The sequence below is a fragment of the Sarcophilus harrisii genome, chromosome 3, assembly GCF_902635505.1.
Source record: "Sarcophilus harrisii chromosome 3, mSarHar1.11, whole genome shotgun sequence".
Classification (NCBI taxonomy): Eukaryota; Metazoa; Chordata; class Mammalia; order Dasyuromorphia; family Dasyuridae; genus Sarcophilus; species Sarcophilus harrisii.
In genome coordinates, this window is record NC_045428.1 from 405,471,373 (window position 1) to 405,493,012 (window position 21,640).

Sequence of the window (21,640 nt, forward strand, 5' to 3'; positions counted from 1 at the left end):
TCTGAAGTAGACTGTAACTGAATAAGGAATAAACAGTTTCTAAGACTTCCCTATTTCTGTACTGACTTTTCTGCTCTGGGTGGACTTTTCTTAATAGCTAGTCTTGCTAGGTCGGTGAATCAGTTTGTATGCTGGGGTGGGACAGGTTTTCAGTCACTGATTGGGCAGCATCCTTGGGCAAATTATGAGGAAGAGTAGTGACCATATATGTCCCATATGACCCAGGGCAGGTCCTTGAATCTCTTTGGGCATTATTTTCCTCAGTTGTAAAAATGAAGTGTTTGAACTTTGGTGATCTCCAATTAACCTTCTACATATAAATCTGTGATTCTATGAGCTCTGAATTTCCAATGTTAGGTATTTTCATTTCCACAGTAGATACTTTGAGGCCCTTTGTTTCAAAATGGCTATGAGCTCTCAAGAGGATTACTTGAAATTTTATATTGGCCAGTTTTACTTCTACAACATTTTGCCTTGTCATTTCTATCTCCATCGTGACTTTTATCCATCTGCTCCCTTCTCTTATGCACAAAATCCACCACAACTATTCAGATCCTCTTTATACTAGAATGAGCAATTGCAGTAGCTCCCAAATGATATCGGGCTCTTTGCTCTCCAGTTCCTTATATCAGTGCATCCAGAAGAGTCTTGCTACAGCCCAAGTCTTACCATTGCTGCCACCCTCTTAATCAGGAATCTTTAGTGCTTCCCTGTTCCCTATAGGAAACAATATAAATTCTAGTAGTTTAAAGCCATTCACAGTTTTAGACTCATGATTTTAACATCAGCCAAAGAAGAGAGAGGGCATCAGCTTTCTTGTTCTTCATGGTCTAGCTGCTTTTCCCAGAATTCCCTTTGCAAACCTCTGTAGAAGCTGCCCAACTATACCCTCCTTACCCCAGACCTTCGGAAAATAGGTAGCTTCTTTCAAAGCTCAACCCAGTGGCAGTTTCTCCAGCTTATTCTGCTAATAGTTAGCTCCGTCTCCCTCCTTAAATTTTCTTGTATTTGTTTTTCTTCACTTGTATTCCAATTTAGGAGAATAAGCTTCTTGAGGACAGGGACAATTTTTCATTTTGTCCTTTTCTCCTTTTCTGTTGGTTCTTATTCTGGTGTTTTCTCACTGAATCATTCTTTGAATTTACTCCTTAGCATCTCTGACGTCCTTCCTGGATAAAGCAAGGTGGATCACCTAATGTTAAACTTTAATGTAATCTTGTCAAATCATAAAAATAAATATAAAAATTGTATCCTTTAACACACCTTTAAACTTGTAAGTCTTTTAAATGCTCCAATACTCATTTCCATAATTCCTTGTTCCTCCTCTTGTTAGTTGGTAGTTTCCCCACCCCCTTTATTATTCCTCCTTCCTTAAATGAATGAATGTAGACTGGGTATTTTGTTGCTGCCTTAGATGTTGCTGTGGTCTAGTGTGAGTTTAATTATATTTATTCCAATTCCATTCCCTACACCCTTTCCAACTATCTCTCTTAAAATCAGAACCCCAGGCTAGTCTTTGTTTTTCTGAGGTATTATCAGATGGTTGTTGATGAGTTCTATACAAGTGCAGCCTTTCATTGGCAAGGTCTGTGACCTCCAAATGTTTTAACAAGTCAGGTTTTCCCAGGTAATGTAGCTTATTCAGGTCATTGGTGAAATTTAAGTATACTTTGCTGAGAGGTTGTTTTCCTTCCCTCTCAGGTTTTTAATGTTCAGTTCTCTCGAAATCTGTGACTACCACAAAGCAGGAAGAAAATGCAATTATTTGACTTTTCTCCTTTGACCAAACATGGGTAACTCCCAGCAGCTGCAAGGCTGTTGGTGCCAGTTTGAATGTAGCCCTGATGAATCTGTGTCCTTGCATATAGTATGTCTGTCACATGGATCTTCCTGAAGAAACTTAAAAGGAAGAGAGGAGATTTGTGTTTTATAAAGGAGTGAACACAGTGAGATATATGTATAACATCTGTCTCTTAGTGTCCCTCTGATGGCAGAGGTATGTAGTAGCTTGTAGTACAGGAAGTTCCAGTACGTGGGAGTACTTAAAGATAAAAGAATATTTCTGATAAGAGTTCCTCTTTTAGAGAGAGATAGTAAGATGAAGCAGTTGGCAGTAAATGGTAAATCAAGTTGAGAAGGTATCCTAGAATCAGAGAATGTTCGAATTAAAAGGGACACTATAGGTCATCTAGATCAAGGTGTCATGAAGCCTATGGGTCCTTTTTTTCAGAATAATATTTTTAAATGCATAGAATAAAATATATAGTATTACAAAGGAAATAAATTTAAATACACTTAGAAAAGTCCACAGACCCTAATTAAGAATCTCATCCTTTCATTTTACATGGCAGGTTGGGAATTGAGATCCAGAGAGAAAGTGACCTCTACCTTCTGAAAAAAATCCATGTCAAAGCAAGAACCCAGGTTACTTGACTTAATTCACTGACTGCTTTTTAAACTTAGTTATTTCAGTTTCAGAAGAATATAAACGTGCAGTTCAGTTCAGCAAGCATTTATTGAAGCAGTTGGATAACGTAGGGAATAGAGTGCTGGACTTGGAGTCCCGAAGACTGAGTTCAAATTCTGTCTCTAATACTACCTTGGCAAACCCCTTAACTGACTTACTTAAGTTTTGTCATCTGTAAAATGGGGATAATAAAAGCACTCACCTTCCAGAGTTGTTGTAAGACTCAATGAAGATAATATGGAAAGCACTTTGCAAACCTTAAAAGCACTATATAAATATTAACTTATTTATGAAATACCTACTTATATTCTAGGCAGATGCTGCCTAGAGATGATGCAAAAACAAGAATGAAACACTCCTACTCTCTTGGAACATCTTCCTCTCTTCGTTTTTGAGCGCATCTAGTTGGATAACTAGCAGTGAAATTTCAGCAAGTGGATATTATTTTCTTTACCCCTCCAAAAACCAGAAAAAAGGCAAAAATTCAAGGGTCTGTTATCATTTTAGAGAATACATTCTGAAAGGAATAGTGAAGTTGTTTGTAATAAAATTATTATTTTTTTATTTATCATCTATTACTTTAGACACATTTAACATTGTTATTTATTGTATTTATCTCCCTGGAAGAATTATATGTTATCATTTCATAGCTATTTACTAAAGTTAAGGTGGCAGTCATCCAAAATAGTGGATTTTTTAAAAAAGTCCTTCCTGTGACTTAGAATCAAACTAGTGACTTGGAAATGATTTATAGAATAATTCTGTCCTTGTTCTTTACCTTATTTTAAGTAGTCCCTGGAAATGATGTAAAAACTGAAGTCAATATTAAGAAATTGGTTTTCTAAGTACCCATGATATTATTTTGGAAATGTAGTCTTTGCAGTATATCATAGGTGTGGAGTGGATATCTTTCTCTTCCCCTCTGCTTCTGTGTCCCTGCTTTCCTTTACCCTCTCCTCCTAGGGGCTGGTATTAGAGCTTTTACCCCTGTCCCTCTACCCACTTTTGGGAAGCACACATAAGTACTATCCAACTAGTTACTAGTCATAGATGTAACTAACTCTGGGGTGCTGGGGAGTGGGGGATACACTTTTATTATCTGGCCATTGTGATTCCTGAGCTCCCACTGACAAAGTAGTTACAATGACACTATTGACTTGTTTAGAAATAAATGTTTTGCACAGCAGCAGAAATAATCATGTTTATACAGTAGTAGGTAAAAACAGTCTCCCATAGCTCACCCAGAAAGGTGAGTCAGTTATGTTCCCATCAGGATACACACTTTGTATGGGGGAGCGTGTTGAGAAACCCATGTACTCAGCGCAGTTTGCAGCTTTGAACCACAGGCCTGGAGGTCAAGAATCTCTTTTAGGAAATGGTCTGCACAATGTGTTACCTCTTTCCTTTTGAGTCTCTCTGTTCTGCAGCCAGATAAGGTTATTTCTCTGATGCTTCGGGGTTACGGAGGTAGTATTAAGTTAAGCAGCATTTGTACTGTTTTAATGAAATTACAGCCCAAAACCTGAGACCGTTGCTTTCAGGTTTCTTCCTTTACCTGAGCTTGGAAGAAGTATTAAGCCATCTTAGGGACCAGCGGCTCTCCCGATCTGCTCTTTGTAGTAGGAGAATTTTTCTACAAAGCCAGAGGGAAGTGGAAGGCTATGCAGTCAGGTCCTTAAGGGGTTTTTCCCATGGCATTCTGATGATGCTACAGGGTAGTGAGTTCAGACTTTAGATGCTTCTAATCAGTTTTGTCAAGATACTAGTAGGAGACGTCCTGTTTTCCAGAGTGAAGGCCCAGCAAACAAGTGCTGTGCCCTGAACTTAGCATAACAACAGTCCTTTGCACTCACCTTCTGGAACAGAGAGTTCCCGAGCTTGGGAGAACTTCAGGAGGCTAGGACACAGAGCCCTGTTATGAATGGACGTTGTGTCAGTAGACAACTTTGCTTCACTATTGCTGTTGTGCCTTTATACTGTTGCTATCTACTATACTGTTGGACTTCTCATCTAGGCACCGTATATAAATCAAGATTCAGTCACACTAAAATGGGGCCCTTCACTAGGGGTGGGGCCCCCAGTGTATGTGTCTAATCTTTCTCCCTGGTTTTGCAAGTTGGTCCATTACTTTGAAATTTAACTTCTGCTAGATTCCTAATTATTTTTTTCTAGCCTGCTCTGTTGAACTCTGGCCATCCACAGGTTAAAGGCTGGTTTGGTCCAATTGACAGTTTCCTTTTTTTCTTTTAAAAAACATTTTTTTATATATATGTATATATTTTAATTTAGATTTCCCAATTCTCTCTTTCCTAGGCCCCATTGAGAAGTAAAGTTATTATACTCATTGTACATATGAACATATGTCATATTTTGTTGTTCATTTGTTTCAGTTGTGTCCTCATTTGGGATTTTCTAGGCAAAGATGCTGGAGTGGTTTGTCATTTCCTTTTTCAGCTCATTTTATAGACGAAGAAACTAATGCAAACAGTTAAATAACTTGCCCATGGTCATACAAGTGGTATCTATCTTGAGGCTGAATTTAAATTCAGTCTTCCTGACATCAGGTCAGTACTCAGTCCACTTTGCCACCTAGCTGTCCCTTATTTCCATATTTTTTTTAAAAAAAAGAGAAAGAAAAAAAAGTGAAAAAAAGAAAGTTTAATTCTCTCACAGGAGGTGGATCACATATTTCATCATGGGATTTTTGGAATTGTCTTGATTCATTATATTGATTAAACTAGCTAAATCTTTCATAGTTGATCATCCTTACAATAATGCTGTTATTATGTACAATGTTTTCTTGGCTTTAAAGTTCACTTCAATTTGCATCAGTTTATATAAGTCCTACTAGGTTTTTCTGAAAGCATCTGGATCATCATTTTTTCTTTCTTACTTTTTTTTTTTTTTTTTTGAGATACAATTGGGATGAAGTGACTTGTTCAGGGTCACACAGCTAATAAATGTGTCTGGCGCTGGATTTGAACTCGGATTCTCCTGACTGCACAGTTTGGTGCTCTCTCTACTTTACTATCTAGCTAGATCCATCATCATTTCTTATAACACAATAATATTCCATGATGTGTTTAGCTGTTCCTCAACTTATGGATATCTCCTTGGTTTCCAATTCTTTGTTACGATAAGAAGAGTTGCACTAAATATTTTGGAAATTTTTTTTTTTGCAGTACAGCATGAATGTGGAATGGATACCTTTCTCTTACCCCTCTGTGTGCGCCCCTTCCCTTTTTCTTTGATCTCTTTGAGATATATCGTTAGCCAGTTTCCAAAAGTTACAGCAGTCACCTCCAATCAGATTGCTTCTTGCATGAGATGCAGAACTTGTTCTGCCTATCAGTTTTGCTCAGGTCAAATCAGTTTCTGTATTCTGTTTTCTGGCAGCAACTTCTTTCTTGGACTTCACTTGTATTTACTCACATTAGTTTCTCATTCTTCTTATTTTATTTCCTTTCTCCTATAGTTTCCAAGATCTCATAGTAAGAGTAGTTGGAAAAACCCCAAATGCACAACTACCGCAGTTATAATATGAATTACACACTTTTTCTGTAACCTCCAAATAGATCTGTTTATTAGCTGTATCATTAAAAACCCTGAGAAGACTCATATGTAAATGAGCTGATGGATTGCATCACACTGCAACCATCTCATCTTGAGCCTATATTTATGCCTTAAAGCTTCTTTCAAATGGTATGTGTGAAAACTTTGTTTCAATTGCTTTTTTTTTTTACATGAATGTACTTTTTCTGTTCCTCTCAGTAACTAAATTGTTTAAATTCCAAAGAGGCATTAATGTGAACCTGAACGATGGTTTCATTGGCATCAAACACCATCGGTAACTCTGGGTACCTCTTTTAACTTCATTATTTATTTATGCATAGTGACTGTTCCCCCTATTTCACCATGTTTGAAAGCCATGGATCTTTCCCATACAACAATTGATCAAGTTTGTTCTGCCTTATTTTCAGGATACTTACCTGTACTCTTACAGTACAATCGTAGCTCTGGATAGAAAGGGTTCTTAAAAGTCTTCTACCCCAAACCCCTCTTTTTACAGATGAGGAAACTGAGGCTCCAGGAGATTACTTGCCCAAGGTCACCCTGGTATTAAGTAGCAGACTTGATTTTGAGTTAAGGTCCTCTGACTCTAAAGGCAGCTCTTTTTCCGTTGCATCAAGATGACTCTTGAGTCTCCCAGACAACATTCTCTTTTCAGTTTCAGCTCAGTTTTTCACAGTATTGCCAGACTTATCATTTTTAATAAAGGAATCTGGTCATGTCATTCTTGTATTGAAAACTCATTAAAGACTTTCTCTTGTCTAGTAAGGAAGCTTTAAATTCTTTTGCTTGGCATTCAACAACACATACATAATCTGATACTGTCTCATTTCAGTTTTTTAAATCTCCTTCCTCAATGGATTCTACCAGTCAGCTAAAATGGACTGTTCTGGCCTAGTCTCTCATGTTTGACAATCTGAATTGTAGGTTTCAATGTAAGCTTGGTCTATTGAGCCAATTAAAGGAGACTTATTTAACCAAATCACAGAATTTACCTGTTAAACTTAGGAGCTGGTCAAGCAGAGAAATGAACTTAAAAGTACCTAGAAAATACTACCTTTTTCTCCCAAATTCTGAATAATCTATGGTTCTCCATTGCTATTTAATAAGTATTTTTTTAAAAATCACCTTTATAATTTTAGAAATGTCAAAGATATTTGGAATCCTCTTCATAAGACTGCTTGTTTATACATATATCTATTCATAAACGTGCTAATAAAGATTAAAGAGTAACTGTCAACTTCTGGCTTGGTAACTTCTTGACTCTTTAACTCTTTCAGGTAGCGGTGCTACTGCCGTGGTCCAGGCTGCACTATGCAAACCCCGCCAAGAACGAGTTGCAATAAAACGCATCAACTTAGAAAAATGCCAGACGAGCATGGATGAGTTACTAGTAAGTAAACATGAATGGATCAGATGATGGTTTCTTTTTCTTATTTTTTTCCCTCCCTGGATTAATAAAACAGATTGCGAAAGGGAGTAACAACTTGGGTGTATTCATTTTGAAGCATTTATTTCTTAAGGAACCAGTTATAAACTCCCTTCAAATTTTTAACTATTGTAGTTATAACACCTAATATTTATGATATTTTAATTAAATTTAGTAAGCATTTCATAAGCACTTGTTAAGTCCAAAATATTGTGCTAAGTTGGGGAATCAGAATGAAACTTGATCCTTTCCAATAAAGAACTTATAATCTAATTGAATACATTCACTAGAACTCTGGATAGATAGATTGGTAGGTTATAAAAAGTAGAAGAAAAGGGTAAAAATGTACTTTCCATCATGTTTGGAAGATAGAGAATGATAATGAAGTGGCAAGACAAGAAAAGGATAAATTTACAAATTTCTTCTAAAAGGGAGAAAAGGGTGGAGACTGCATACCGTTATTGGCCAGTGAGTTTTCCTAAGATCTGGGAAAATCCTAGAACCACTAAAAAATCTTCAGTGGAATGTTTCAGAGATCTTGGTCCTTGTGTTCTTCAATATTTTAATTTTTACCTTGAATAAAGACATAAGATAGCATGCTTATCAGACTTGCTACGGGCACAAAATTAGGAAGTATAGTTAACCATATTGGATGATACCTAGAAAGATCTCTATCTACATGCTAGAACATTAGGCTGAATCTCAGAGATTTTTTTTTTTCCATTCTGAGCCTGTAATTTCAATTAATTTCAGTGATACTTATTAAATGAGTAGGGGTAGACATAAAATCTTGCATGTAGATCCAAAAAAACCACCACTTTACAACTTTAGGATATTGAAGACATAAGAGAAAGCAATTATCAGGAAAAAATGCATGTTAGTAAATTGCAATCTCAGACTAGGTCAGCAAAGTGATAATGACAGTTAAAGCTAATGTGATGTTACGTTTTATTAAGTTCTTACAAAACTAGTCCTTAGGCATAACATATCTTGAGGTTTGTGTTTAGGTCTGGACACAGCCTTTTAGGAAGGATATGAATGATTTGGGGAGTATCCAGAGGAGAGTGCCCAAGATGATGGAAGATCTGGCTAGTGTCATGTGAAATTCATTTAAGTAATTAGGGATGATACTTTGTCTAGAGAAGAAAAGACTTGATGAGAGGCATATATATGTGATAATTATCTCTTAGGTATTTGAGTAGCTATCATATTAAAGAAATATTAGACTTGTTTTTCCCTGGTCCCAGAGACAGAAATTATGAGTAATAGAAATTGGAGAGAAAAAGATTTAGGCTTGATATAAGAAAGAAAATCTTTTCTAACAAACTTAATTGTAAGTTGAATAAGCTATCTTTGTTCCACTTAAAGTCTTGTGGCTGGATGATCACCTGTCAGTGATGCTGGAAGTGTGATTATTGACACACTGGATCCAGGGAAATTGGGTTACTTACTTATTCTCATTGAGGGACCCTTGTCTTTGAGATCTTGTGGCTATCAAGTTCAGTTCTAGGGAAGCTTAGACTTTAACTCAGGGGTGGGGAACCTTTTTATTGCTAAGGGTCATTTGAATATTCATATCATTTGTGGATCATAAAAAATTATCAACTTAAAAACTCAAGAATGAGAGGTTGTTCTAGCTAGCTTTCAAGCTCATCATTGACTGTGGTTGCTTGGCTGGGTAAGACCAAAGGATGTTGTAGACCTTATATAGCCCGTGGGCTGAATGTTCCCCACCCCTGCTTTAAGGAAAGGGGCCAGGCTGTTTTGATGAGATTCTGTGATCCTTTAGACATGGCAGCTGGGTGGATGAAGAATGCTAAGGAGAGGAAAGAGAAATGGAAGAATTAGGAGAAGCAGCAGAGAAAGAGTTTGTGGTAATAGTAGGACTTTGGGGTATAAATACTTAGCAGGAAATGGTAAAGTGGGGCCTACAGCTCAAAGAAGTCAAGAAAAGTCCTGAGGACAAATATTATAGATGTTTTCATGTATCTGACTTGTTTCTTACCATCACTTTGTGGAAGATAGGCAGGGGATAGTGTCTCTGTCTTACAAATTAGGACATTGGGGCTCTAAAATCTTGTGTCATCCCAAGGTCACAGATAGTAAGAGCAGAATCAGGACTTGAACCTAGAACTTTTGGCTCTTTATCCAGTATCTTGGCTCATAAGACTCATGAGTCATTGTGCATTTGTAATTGACATGGAGCTTGGATTTGGCTATTGGGAAGGAGCTTATTTTTCCTATAGGCGATCTTGTGCTTCCTATTGTAAATAAAATTCTTGGTGTGATGATTGGAGCTCTGAAAGGAGTGTTAAGTTGATGGTTCTGTTCTTTATTTTCATTGTATCCCCTGTGTTCACCCCAGTGTCTGGCACGTAGTTATTATTTCATAAATGCTTGTTGATTGATGGATTGATGGAATGATTGATTTTCCCGGAAATAAGTCAGTATTAAATAAACTGCTTGGCTCTTAAGTTGTTCAGCAAGTGGGGAAGAGTTTGAGTATTTAATCTCATAAATAAAGTTATCTTTGTGTTTGCCAATTTTATTTTTTCTCTTTTTTGGCCATTTACATGAGATTGCTGGAAAACTGCAGTAGAGGAGTTAACTGATTGGTTACTAAAACAGTAATCCCAGTGCAAATATTAGTCTAGCAGCTCCAAACAAGTTAGAAAGTATAATGACATTTGGCTTCAAATGAAGAAAGCTTTTGTTATATTCTGTACTGGGAACGAAATGTCATTAACAAGAGCTTTTTGTCTTCATTTAAAATATAGCTTTTATTTCAGGTTTAATTACAGTACTCTATAGTTTAAATTGAGTTCAGACATAACGCTGTAGTTTTCCAGATCTGCTCAGTCTTATAATTTAAATTAGGCAACATAATTCATGGATAGAAACAACAGATTGGTTGGTTACAATTCAGATTAAGGAGAAAGGGTTACCATAATCCAGTGTTAATTTTTAATTTGCATGTGGTTTAAACTGCTTCAAAATTTCATCTTTCATGTAGTTGCCAAGCTTATATACTTGCACTATTAAATTATCCTGAACATCTTTTATTTTCCTTTGTTTATGAGCATGATGGTCAGTAATGATAGGTGAAGTAATTCCCTTTTAGTTTCTTCCAGTATTCAAAGTCACTTTACCTGGTAGGGAAAGGAAAGATTCACTGTTTTTTGGTAATAGTTCAAAGTAATTCATTATTTGATAATTTTTTGTAAGTAGGTAAAAAATGATGGCTTATTTAAAAAAAAATATATCCAGAAATCATCACAGTATTAAGGTATACATATGGGCTCTAATCAATCAATCAAATATAATTTACTAAGTATACATTAAAAATACAAAAAGACAAATAAAACAGGTAAGGTGATTTTTTTTTTTTTTTTTTTTTTTAAGGAGAAAGGCAGTAGCAGTTAGGGAGATCATAGATCATAATGGGCTTCATGGATTAGGTGGTAGTCAAGCTGAATGAAAGAAACAGGGAGTGAGGAGGGAGGGCATTCCAGATGTGGAGGATGGCTAGTGCAAAGGTGTGGAGAATAGCAGGAAGACCATCATTGTGACTGAATCTCAGAATATGGAAAAGTCAAGAATATCCTAATGAGAGTCATAAAGGAGAATGTGGTTTCCCTTTATATTTACTCTAACCAGGAAGTATAGTGTAAATGCCTCAGCAAGATGCATTTCTCCAGGCATATCTGCTAAGGGCCCATGTCTCCCTACAACTGGAGCTCTTTATTGCTTTGGAGGGAAGGGAGGGAAGTTTATGAGATTTGTAGATTTTATTTATTCTTACTGTTTTCTAAAAGATATTTTATCCTTATTGTGATTACATAATCATCATACTGAGGAGGAAAAATACCCTCATACCTTCCTAGGTTGAGTCCTCCCTTTTGACTAAATTAGTTAAGTACACATCTCTGCTAAGTACATTGGACTCTATCTGATGCTGTATACCACAGCTTTTCCTAATAGTCCTTTACCTTTCTTATGAGGAGGTAAATCTTATGAGGATTTTGATCAATTTTATGAATTTTTCATTATTGTTTTTGTATCATGTAGTAATATGAATGGTGCAAATTATATATATTTATGTGTACATGTGTATATTATCCTTTGTGTTTTATTCAAAATGTAAACATTAGAAGTTTATCTTTTTAAATTTTGTTACAATGATAGGAGCTTTATAATCAATCAGTAAATATTTTGTTAAGGACTTACTATGTGCCAGGCATTAGGAATACAGCTATAAAGAATGAACCAGTTCTGACAACTTACATTCTAATGGGGCAGACAACAAATTTATATATAAGTATACACAGCATAAATATTTAAATTAATTTTAAAAGTTGTTAAATGCAAGGTAGCTGGGAAGATAAAATATTAGCAGTTGGGAGAGTGGAAAAAGGTTTCTTGCATAAAAAGGTGTTGGCATTGCATTTTAAAGGAAGTGAGGGACTTGAAGGTCTTTGTAATTTGGAGATAAGGATGTTCATTACAGGCATAAAGAACAAAGTCTTGGAGATGGAAGATGTAGTGTGAGGGACTGAGAGAACGCTGCTTTGACAGGATGGCAGGGTATGGGATGGGAAATACTGTCCAGCTGGAAGGATTGTTTGGGGCTTGCATGCTAAACATAGGATTATAGTGTCAGTCTGGAGTTGGTTAAGTAAGGGAGTCATTTAAGCACTTCAGCAATAGTGGAGGGGATGAGACTTTGAGTCTGGGACATCATTGAAGAGTTGAGAGGTGATGAGGGCCTGAAATAGTATGATAGTTATGTAGGAGAAAATAGGTCAGATGAGAAGGATGTTGTGGAAGTAGAAATGGTGTGATTTTTTTCTTGATTGGATGGAGCAGGTGAGGAAGAGTGAGGAGTTAAGGATAATGCTGCATTATTGATCTGGAAAATTGGAAGGCTGGTAATGCTTTGAATAGAAATTGGGAAGCTTGGAAGAGAGGAGGGTTGAGAGGGGAAGTTAATGAGTTCAGTTTTAGATATGTTAAGTTTTAGATGTTTTGGGATGTCCCATTTGAAATGTCTTTTAGTCAGTTTGAACTATGTGAGAAACTGGATAACGTGATACAGCGAACAAATAGAAACATTTAATTAAACCCATGAGATTAGACAAAGTTATCAAGACAGGTTTTAGAGGGTAAAGAGAAGGATGTTGAGAGCATACAGCATTATGTGTATTATGTGGGAGATAAGAAATCAAAGGAGACTGAGGAGAAACAATCTCATTTGAAAGAGATAGGCTAGGAGAAGAATATTAAGGTGTCATGTGACCAGGAGGAGACTAGGATAGTCCATAGTGACAACAGATGAATATTTTATAACCTTTGACATGTTTTTATATCTAACCTTTTTCAGCAGGAAAATTAATTGTTAATTGACTTTGATAAAGGGACTGAATGAACTTGGCCCTATGAGAGCTTTCATATTAGGAGAAAAAACCGTGGAATTGACACTATGGCATATTTCAAGTGATGTAGCTCCAAGGAAGCTCAGGTAACAAATAAAAGATGAGGAATTCTACTTCATTGGTCAAATCCATTTTTTTTTTTCTATTGTGCCAGGTTGCCTTCTTTTTAAGTTGTAATACTGCAGTTGCCTGCAATTTAATTATCTTTCTGGATTCACGTTTTGACAGTGTTTGAACATCAGGCATCTTAGTAATCCCTTCATTCCCCATATGTGTATTATATGCAGGATTAATACATGGATTTTTTCTTTCCAGGTCAGTGAACTAGATCCTTTTGCAAACTGTGGCATGTATTAACTAGAAGCCATTGTTCTTGTAAGAAACAATGGTAGCTGGAGTCACAAACTACTGAGAGTGTTATGTCATGGGAAGGCTGAATATGCTAATGTTAACCTTTTCCTCAATCCTTGCCAGATTTGAGCTATCTGGCATAGCTTTCTCCATTTAATGTTCCTTCCTTCCTTCGATCCTTCCTTCCTCTCCTCCTCCCTCCCCCTTCTCCCTTCTTTTCTGCCTCCCTCCCTCCTTCCTTTTTTTTTTCTTCCTTCCCTCCCTCCCTCCTTCCCTTGCTCCTTTCCTCTATTCCTTTCTTCTTTCCTTTTTCCCTTCTCTCCACCCCTTCCTTCCTCCTTCTGTCCCTCCCTTCCTTCCCCCCTCCTCCCTCCCTTCTTTCTTCTCTTCTTACATCCCTTTCTTTCCTCTTTTCTTCCTTCTATCCTTCCTCCTTCCTTTCCTTCCTCTCTTCTTCCCTCTTTCCTTCCTTCCTTCCATCCATCCATCCATCCATCCATTTTGGAGGACTAGTGCCTTGCTGAGGAAACTATATAGAATCATTGAAGGCTGATTTTTTTTTTTTTTTACTTATAGCAGAAATAGTCTGTGATTACTTAAGAGTTGACATTAGTATTGATTGATTGATAGGAAAATGATCATTATTTTCTTAATGGTAGGCATCTCAGAGAGAATTTCTCTAACTTAAAAAAAATTTTAAGGCATAAACAGAATTTGGTTGCTTTCTATTTTGAAGCTTTTGCCTAGGAAGGTGAAATTTAGTTATTTAATATATTTTAAACCAAACTTTTTTGGTAACCAAACTCAAAAAAAAAAAAAAAAAAGACTGGGAGTTAAATAGTTTTTTGGAAAGCTATAAGGAAATAAAAGGTATCAACAGACACTAACATTACCAGAACCTGCTACTTATTAAAAAAAAATACTTCAAAAGTTTAAAACAAAGAGTGAGTGCCAGTTTGCTTTAGAGTTAAGAGGGAGAGAGAAAGATAGGGAGATGGTAAGTGGATTAGATGACATCATTGGTGCTAAATAACCTAAGTAAATTTTAATGAAACTCATCAGATTAAAGAGGGATTTGCAATACTTTATTATTAGTTATTATTACAGTTACTTGAGAAGTAAGCTGTCAGTAAGTATAAGAAGGAAGAATGTAGAAATAGAGAGTTGAATTTATAAAAAGGCAATGTTTTTACCTTGGTGAAAGGATACTTTTTCATAAGTCTTTACACATTTCATGCCATGAGTTAACTCTGAAAGCTTTTAAGCACATGTATTTATTTTTGCCACAGAGATAACATTCAATTTATCTCAGTGAATTTATTCTTTTGGAGAGGAAGTAGTATGTAGAATGCTGGACTGCTAGATAGGAGGCAGGAAGACTTTGATTCAAATCCTTTCTCTGATACTTGAGTAACTAAGTAATAACTTGGGCAACCTAGCAGTCTAGTTTTTTTATCTGTAAAATAGGAATATTAATAAGCACTTATTAGGGCTGTTATGAAGTTCAAATGAGATAATATATTTAAAGCACTTTGCAAACTTTAAAATACAGCATAAATGAAATTATAATTATCATTTTTTTCTCTGCTGGCCAAATTTTGAATAGGTGTGAAAAGACATGTACTATAATTTCTGGCCATATCTTATAACTTCTTTATATATTTTTGTGGCTAGGCTTTTAAAGGGAGGTAATTATATAGCTTCTGTAGGATTATTCAGTAATTTTTTGTGGAATAAATGCATTACCAAATGCAAAATGATCCATTTAGATCAGGAACAATCATGATACTTAAAAGGTGATTTTAAGTGGCATGGAGTTGTTAGAAAGTAGATAAATAAGATAAATTTTTTAAAAATTTGTTTGTCCATCTCCTTTTTTCTGCCTCTTTTGTCTTATAAAAACAAAGTAGCTTCTCTATCCCTTCTAAGTGAAAATTAGGAAATGGCATGAGGAGACCATTTTTTAATTGAAGTATGTATGTAAATGATTATTAGGCTTACTTGACTCCTTCAGGGAATATTTATATTTTAAAATGGCTGTAAATTCCAATTAATCTTAAATCACAGGAATGTGTATTGGAAAACTTTGAACTTGGCTGCTTTTCTAGTGACCTTTTATCAAACCTAAGTCTCTGCTTGCTTAACTATCCTATTATCAGAAGAGATCCCAATAATTCAGCATCTCATTTTTGAAAGACTCAGTTTACTTGTCTTAGTACCCAACTACAATAATTGAAATGCTTCCTCTCTGTCTTTGTTCCTTTCTGGATCTGTCTCTGTCTGTTGCCTTAGTTGTATTGTGAGATTGGATCAGACTAAATTTTTCCTTTAGTATTACTCCCTTTGAAATTGCACCCAAAACACTGGAAAAACATGTTATTCTCTTTCATTTGTAAACTCCACATAACTCTGGCATCTATTTATAAGCTGTTCTGTTAATCTGAATTTATCCAAACCTTTTTTGAAACTGTATTCCTTCATTTTATACACCTTGGGAGATTCCCAATCAATTGAACCAGCAAGTTTTTATAAAGTGTCTTTCCTAACTAGTATACTAGTTGCTAGAGAGATCTGAAAGTAAAAATGACCAGTTCTTCCATTAGGAAGTTTAGCATTTTCATATATCAGGCAGTGTCCCCTCTTTTATGGTTTTTATTTACTCTCACATTATAACTTTAAGTGTAGTAGAATGTTAGATTTAAAGATGGGAATGTCTGTGTTAAAACAACCACTTAATAATTGTAACTCTGAGCGAGTCATTTAATAGCTCGGAACCTCAGTTTTCTCATCTTTAAAACGGGGACAATAACATGTATAGGATTTACTTCTCAAAGCTCAAATGAGATAATTAACTAAAATGTTAGTCAGTTTTTCTTTGTGATTTTGAAGTCTTTTTATTTATTTATTTATTTATTTATTTATTTATTTATTTATTTTTGCTGAGGCTATTGGGGTTAAGTGACTTGCCCAGAGTCACACAGGTAGGACGGGTTAAGTGTCTGAGGCTAGATTTGAATTCAGGTCTTCCTGACTTCAGGGCTGGTGCGCTATCCACTGCGCTACCTAGCTGCCCCCGATTTTGAAGTCTTTAATCTTATTCCCTTTCAGTCTGATTTTTCTAGGCTCAGAAATCTGATTCTTTGTAGTCCTCTCTCATGTGATGTGCCACATCCTTATCTTTGTTACCTAGCAATAGTAAATTTCCTTCTCTTCTGCTTTTGTGAGCAAGCATTATATGACAGGAACCCTGCACAGTTAAGAAGGAAGAAATGATGTTTAATGATGGCCCTTTGGCCAATGAGAACTCTTTTTTCCCTTTTGCAATGAAAAGGTAAGCATTTGATTGCATTTTGGAATGACCTTTTAAGTTCAACTGGGATTTTAACAAATATTACCTTTGGGAACTTAGAAAAAGCAGATGCAGGTTAAAGTCATTTTTATGGGATTTGGCTTTTTTACTATGAGTAACCCTTGAGAGTTAGTATGGCTTAGTGGCTACAGAGCTAGTCTTAGGGCTGGGAAGCCTTGGGTTTAAGCCTTATCTTGGATCTGTGCTGTGCTTGTGACTGGCCATGGGCAAATGTCATAACATCTCATTTTCCCAAGAGACTTTTAGGACCCTAGGTTGCCAGAGAAGTGCCAGTCTACACTGGTAGAGAAAGTTCCTGCCTTTTGATCTTCTACACCTCTCCAGTCCAAAAAAACACACAAACACCAAAGATCAAAATCTTGCTTAGTAGACACCTGTATTGACTGGAAAGTGGTTTTTCGTGGCAGAAATTCTGTTTTCTTATTGAACTCCATCATAAGGTCAGAAATCTCACTGGTTTGCTTAACAGTTTTTCTGTTCTGCTAAGGTAATAAAATGCATTTAATTCAGTAGAATTAAAAAAAAACAACATCACACCTCTTCAGGATTGTGAGCACCTCTGATTTCATTATTCTGGGTACTCCCTTTACCAAAGGAGGTGATAAGAAGTTAGCAGGCATTCTGTGAGAGTTGCAAAGGTGAACAATTCACCTCTTTCCAGATCTGGCCTGTCAAAGGACATTTTCAGACTTGGGACCATACATTTACACTTAAATTAAATTGTACAATCCAAGGCAATCCCAGTAAACTTTTGATAGAACATGCTGTCAGTATCCAGAATAAGAATTATGGACATTGAATGTAAATCAACATATTCACTTTTTTTTTTCTTTCAGGGTTTTTCCTTTTTGTTCTGATTTTTCTCTCCTAACATGATTCATAAAGTAATGTGTATTAAAAAAGTTAATATACATTTAGAAAAAGTTGCTTTTTGGACAAGGTAATCAAATAAGTAACATTAAGAATATATTCTGTGGAGCACACTTGGGAATGGAGATAAATTTATTATAAATGGATTATTTTGTTCCTAAAAAAATGCACATTAATGAGAAAATAACTGATAAAATATCACCCATTGTGCACAAAACATTTTTTGCTAGTACTCATGATTTGATGTTGTTTTGGGGTTCTAGAAGACCCCTTCAGTAGAGAGGCAATATGTTGTGAAGGGCAGTGTGTTAATAGGGATAATAATTAACATTAAGAATATATTTTATGGAGTACACTCAGAAATGGAGATAAATTTATTATAAATGGATTATTTTGTTCCTAAAAAAAGTTGTACATTAATAAGAAAAGAACTCTGATAAAATATCACCCATTGTTCACAAAATATTTTTTGCTAGTAATCATAGTTTGATGGTGTTTTGGGGTCCTAGAAGACCTCTTCAGTAGAGAGGCAATATGGCACGAGGAGCAGTATGTTAATAGACATACAGTGTTGTCACAAAGACTTGAATTTAAATCCTGCCTTTGTCTAAGACTCAAAGCTTTAATGTAGAGAAATTGAATCTCATGGCTATTGACATCCTTATTGTAAATAAAAGCAGAAGTAAAGAATTATAAGTAAATGGAAGGTTAAATAAATAATGATATTTGAAGAGGTGGTTCTATTCAATGCCCAAAAGCAACAAGAAGCGTCGTTTCAATAGGGCATTAAGTCATCTCATCTCTTTTTTTGTTATAATGCTTATAATAAGTATAATCTATATGGTCACCATGAAAATAAATGCAAAATTTTTGGACCACCATGTGGAGAGAGGGAGAAGAACTCTAGAAAGAATTATGTGAGGTTCTCCAAATCTTTATTTGGTAACTTCTTTCTGAGCAGACTCACCCAACTCCCATTTCTGTACTACTCTGAGATACACAAAGTGCCTTCCTTACAATAGCCCTGAAAAGTAGGTAATATAAAGTGGACATAAGGAAGGCAGGCCATAAAAAATGGAATATGTGGCCAGGTATTAAGAAAGGAGAGAAGTCCAAGCCTTCAGATTGTTTATGTTTCATGCCTGTATTTCATGAATATTCAACAAAAGAGTCAAAAGTGCTTAACGTGGTTACAAATATTACAGAAAACAAAATATTTCTTTATTATAGCAATTCCCCCAAGAATATTTGACTTGGTAGAGCAAAAATATAGCATGAAATGCTCCAAAAACATATATAGTCTGTACATATGTTGTTATTATGAAAGATTGCTTTGAGAGATTCAACTATAGAAATAACTTGATTTGTTTAATTACCTTCTTCTGAATATCAGTAGGAGGTAATATGGAATCGTGGATAGAGACCATGTTTTTTCACCAGGAATATTTGGGTTCATGTTCTGCATTTGATAGTACTAAATCGGTGTTTCCCTGAGTAAGTCACTCAGACTCCTTTTCAACGCTGTAAATGCTATATGTATTCTTCATCCACTTGGAAATGGACTTGTGATTGTATTGCTGTAGGAAGCTCCAGATCAAGGAGACTTCTTGTTGCTACAGACAGTTTCTCTACAAGTTATAGTTTTGGTGTTTGAAGAGATTGAACTGAATGGAATGTTTTGGTGAGATAAGAGGCACTGTCATCAGCTACCTCTTGGGGACCTCTGAGAAAATGCTGCTCTTTTGAGTGGGGGCTTAAATGTTTTGAGACACTCAGGCCTTTGGGTAACAGTATAATACAAGTGCTATCTCTGCACCTTTCTCTGCTCCAATCTAGCACAGCATTGTCAGACTAATTACTCTCAAAGCATTGCTTTGATTTGGTTGTTTCCCCATTAAGAGATTGCCCATTGTTCCTTTTTTTAGGATTGATTGAAAAATTTAAAAGTCCATATTCTATAGGTTGGCTATTTAAAGTCTCTATTATGCCTTTAGAGTTAATTTTGAATTTCTTACAAAAAAACAAAACAAAAACTGAGCCTTTCCATTATTGGCAAGTCTTACTTACTTACTTACCCTCTTTCAGACACAACTTGTACCTTTTCTTTCAAAGTCTTATTTACATCTTGTCTCACTCCTGGAATTTCTTTTTCTTTTTTTTTTTTTTCTTTCCTCTCCAAATGCTATCCATAATTAAAGACTCAATACAACTTCTCCTTGATCACTGCAACTTGAACTGACCTATCTCATATCTCAGCACCTATACCTTATTGCCTTGCATTCTTTACTTGGAAATAATTCTTATATATTTGTGTGTGTGTGTGTGTGTGTGTGTGCGTGCGTGTGTTATGTATTATTGCCATTAAAGTTTATTTATCTTTTGTGACTTTTAAAGATTTTGTGCTTTGTATTTTTTTTTTTTTCCTTCAGCTAAATTACAAGTTGCTTGCTTGAAGGCAAGTCACTTAAAACCCTGGTTCTCTAGCTCTGTAAATTACAGAGAAGGTGCTGATCTTTTACCTGGGAATTCATTGAAATCTTAGGTCCAGTCCTTGCCCTTAAACATTTTTAAAAGAAAAAAGTAGGAATTTTATAGCTATCTTGAATTTCCTTGTATTTCTATTCCCAGAATAGTGCCTGGCACACAATACACATTTGGCAAATGCTTGTTGCATTTTCTCGTCTTACTCCATTCCAAGACAGAATGTCACCTTTCTCTACATCTATATTATATACTCTTTCCACAATTATGTCGTTACCTCTTTCACTAAGATTAACTATAACTTGTATTACTATTATTATGTGACACTACCTTTTAAAGTGATTTTATGGTTTTTGGAAGCTGGCATCCTTTGATCAACTAAAAACTGCTTTCATAGTGGGACTTTTTCTGTACTCTATCTTTTCTTTGTTTCTTTCTTTTTTAATAGTGCTTTTCTGTTGGTTAACTTTCTTTTTCTCTTCCTCTTTTTTCACTTGTTCCCCTCTTCCCTTCCTTGTTAATGAAGTTGCTAGAACATTTTGGGGTTCCTGTTTTTTAAGAGAATAAACTGCAGTGATTTTCTTGGCATACTGGATATTTTTCAAGTTATTGAGGGGCAAAACTTGTTACCATCTTTTGATTTATTCTGTTCTATTAATTATAGATCCATGGTCCCAGGGCAGCCCTTATAAGCCTAAAGTTTTTCTTTTTTTTTTCCTTCTTCTTTTTTTTTTTTTTAATTAGCTTTGAAAACTTAAAACACAAAATGTTTTTTCCCCTCAGGGGCGGGCTGTTGGTGTCTTTGGCATCACTTTTTTATAGTTAAAAAAAAATATTGAAGTAGTTCTTTCCTTCTAATAGTGTTAGTTCTCTGAAGAACTGTGAAGCCATAGCAGTTATGAAAAGTCACTTTTTCACAAGTTGCATCTTTGAAAATGGTTAATTCTCCCCCTCCTCTATCAGCTTTTGGTAGTAAGAAAATTTTCATATGTTTAATGAACTATGACATATTTTTTAAAACCTTGATAAATCATATAAGTTTCCTTTGAAAACATTTTAAAAATATTTCTGTTGTACAATAAAGAAAATAAACACATTATTTCAAATTGTCAAATTCTGTAAAAATGAGGACTCACTTGTAATTTGGGTGAGTCATTTTTTTGTTAGGTGACTATATAAGAGATGGGTTTGTGGGAAATTAGGCCATAACTTCACTAGTTCTCACCTAAGCAAGCATCTTATTGGTGGTGCTTGTTTTTTGTTTGTTTGTTTTTGTTTTTTGTTTTTACTATTTTTCTAAGTACAGGTAAAGATAGTTTTAAACCTTCATTTTTGTAAAACTTGGTGCTGTAAATTTTTCTCCCTCCCTCCTTTACCTCTTCCTTTCCCAAAACAGCAAACAATTCTGATATGGGTTAAATATGTGCAATCCTTTTCAACATATTTCTGTGTTTCTCATGTCATGCTGTACAAGAAAAAGTCAGACCAAAAGAGAAAATTAAAAAAAACAAACAATGAAAAAGAAAAGAAAACCCCAAAAGGTGAAAATACTCTGCTTCCATTCTCATTCAGTCTCCATAGTTCTCTTGCTAGATATAATTGGCATTTTCCATCCCAAGTCTATTGGAATTGCCTTGAATTACCACATTGTTAAGAAGAGTAAAGTCCAT

General features: G+C 35.4%; 1 protein-coding gene across 5 annotated transcripts in view; it reads left to right on the plus strand.

Moving 5' to 3' along the window:
• The window catches only part of STK39 (serine/threonine kinase 39), a 302,550-nt gene that overhangs the window by 60,956 nt on the left and 219,954 nt on the right, over positions 1–21,640 (plus strand). For 4 of the 5 annotated variants that reach the window (XM_031960518.1, XM_031960519.1, XM_031960521.1 and 1 more), the window contains exon 2: positions 7,318–7,430. In XM_031960518.1, coding sequence (XP_031816378.1) covers positions 7,318–7,430 — 113 coding nt within the window. Of the gene's footprint in view, positions 1–7,317; positions 7,431–11,835; positions 12,985–21,640 lie in introns of those variants that run through there. The other variant, XM_031960522.1, reaches the window with a different exon arrangement.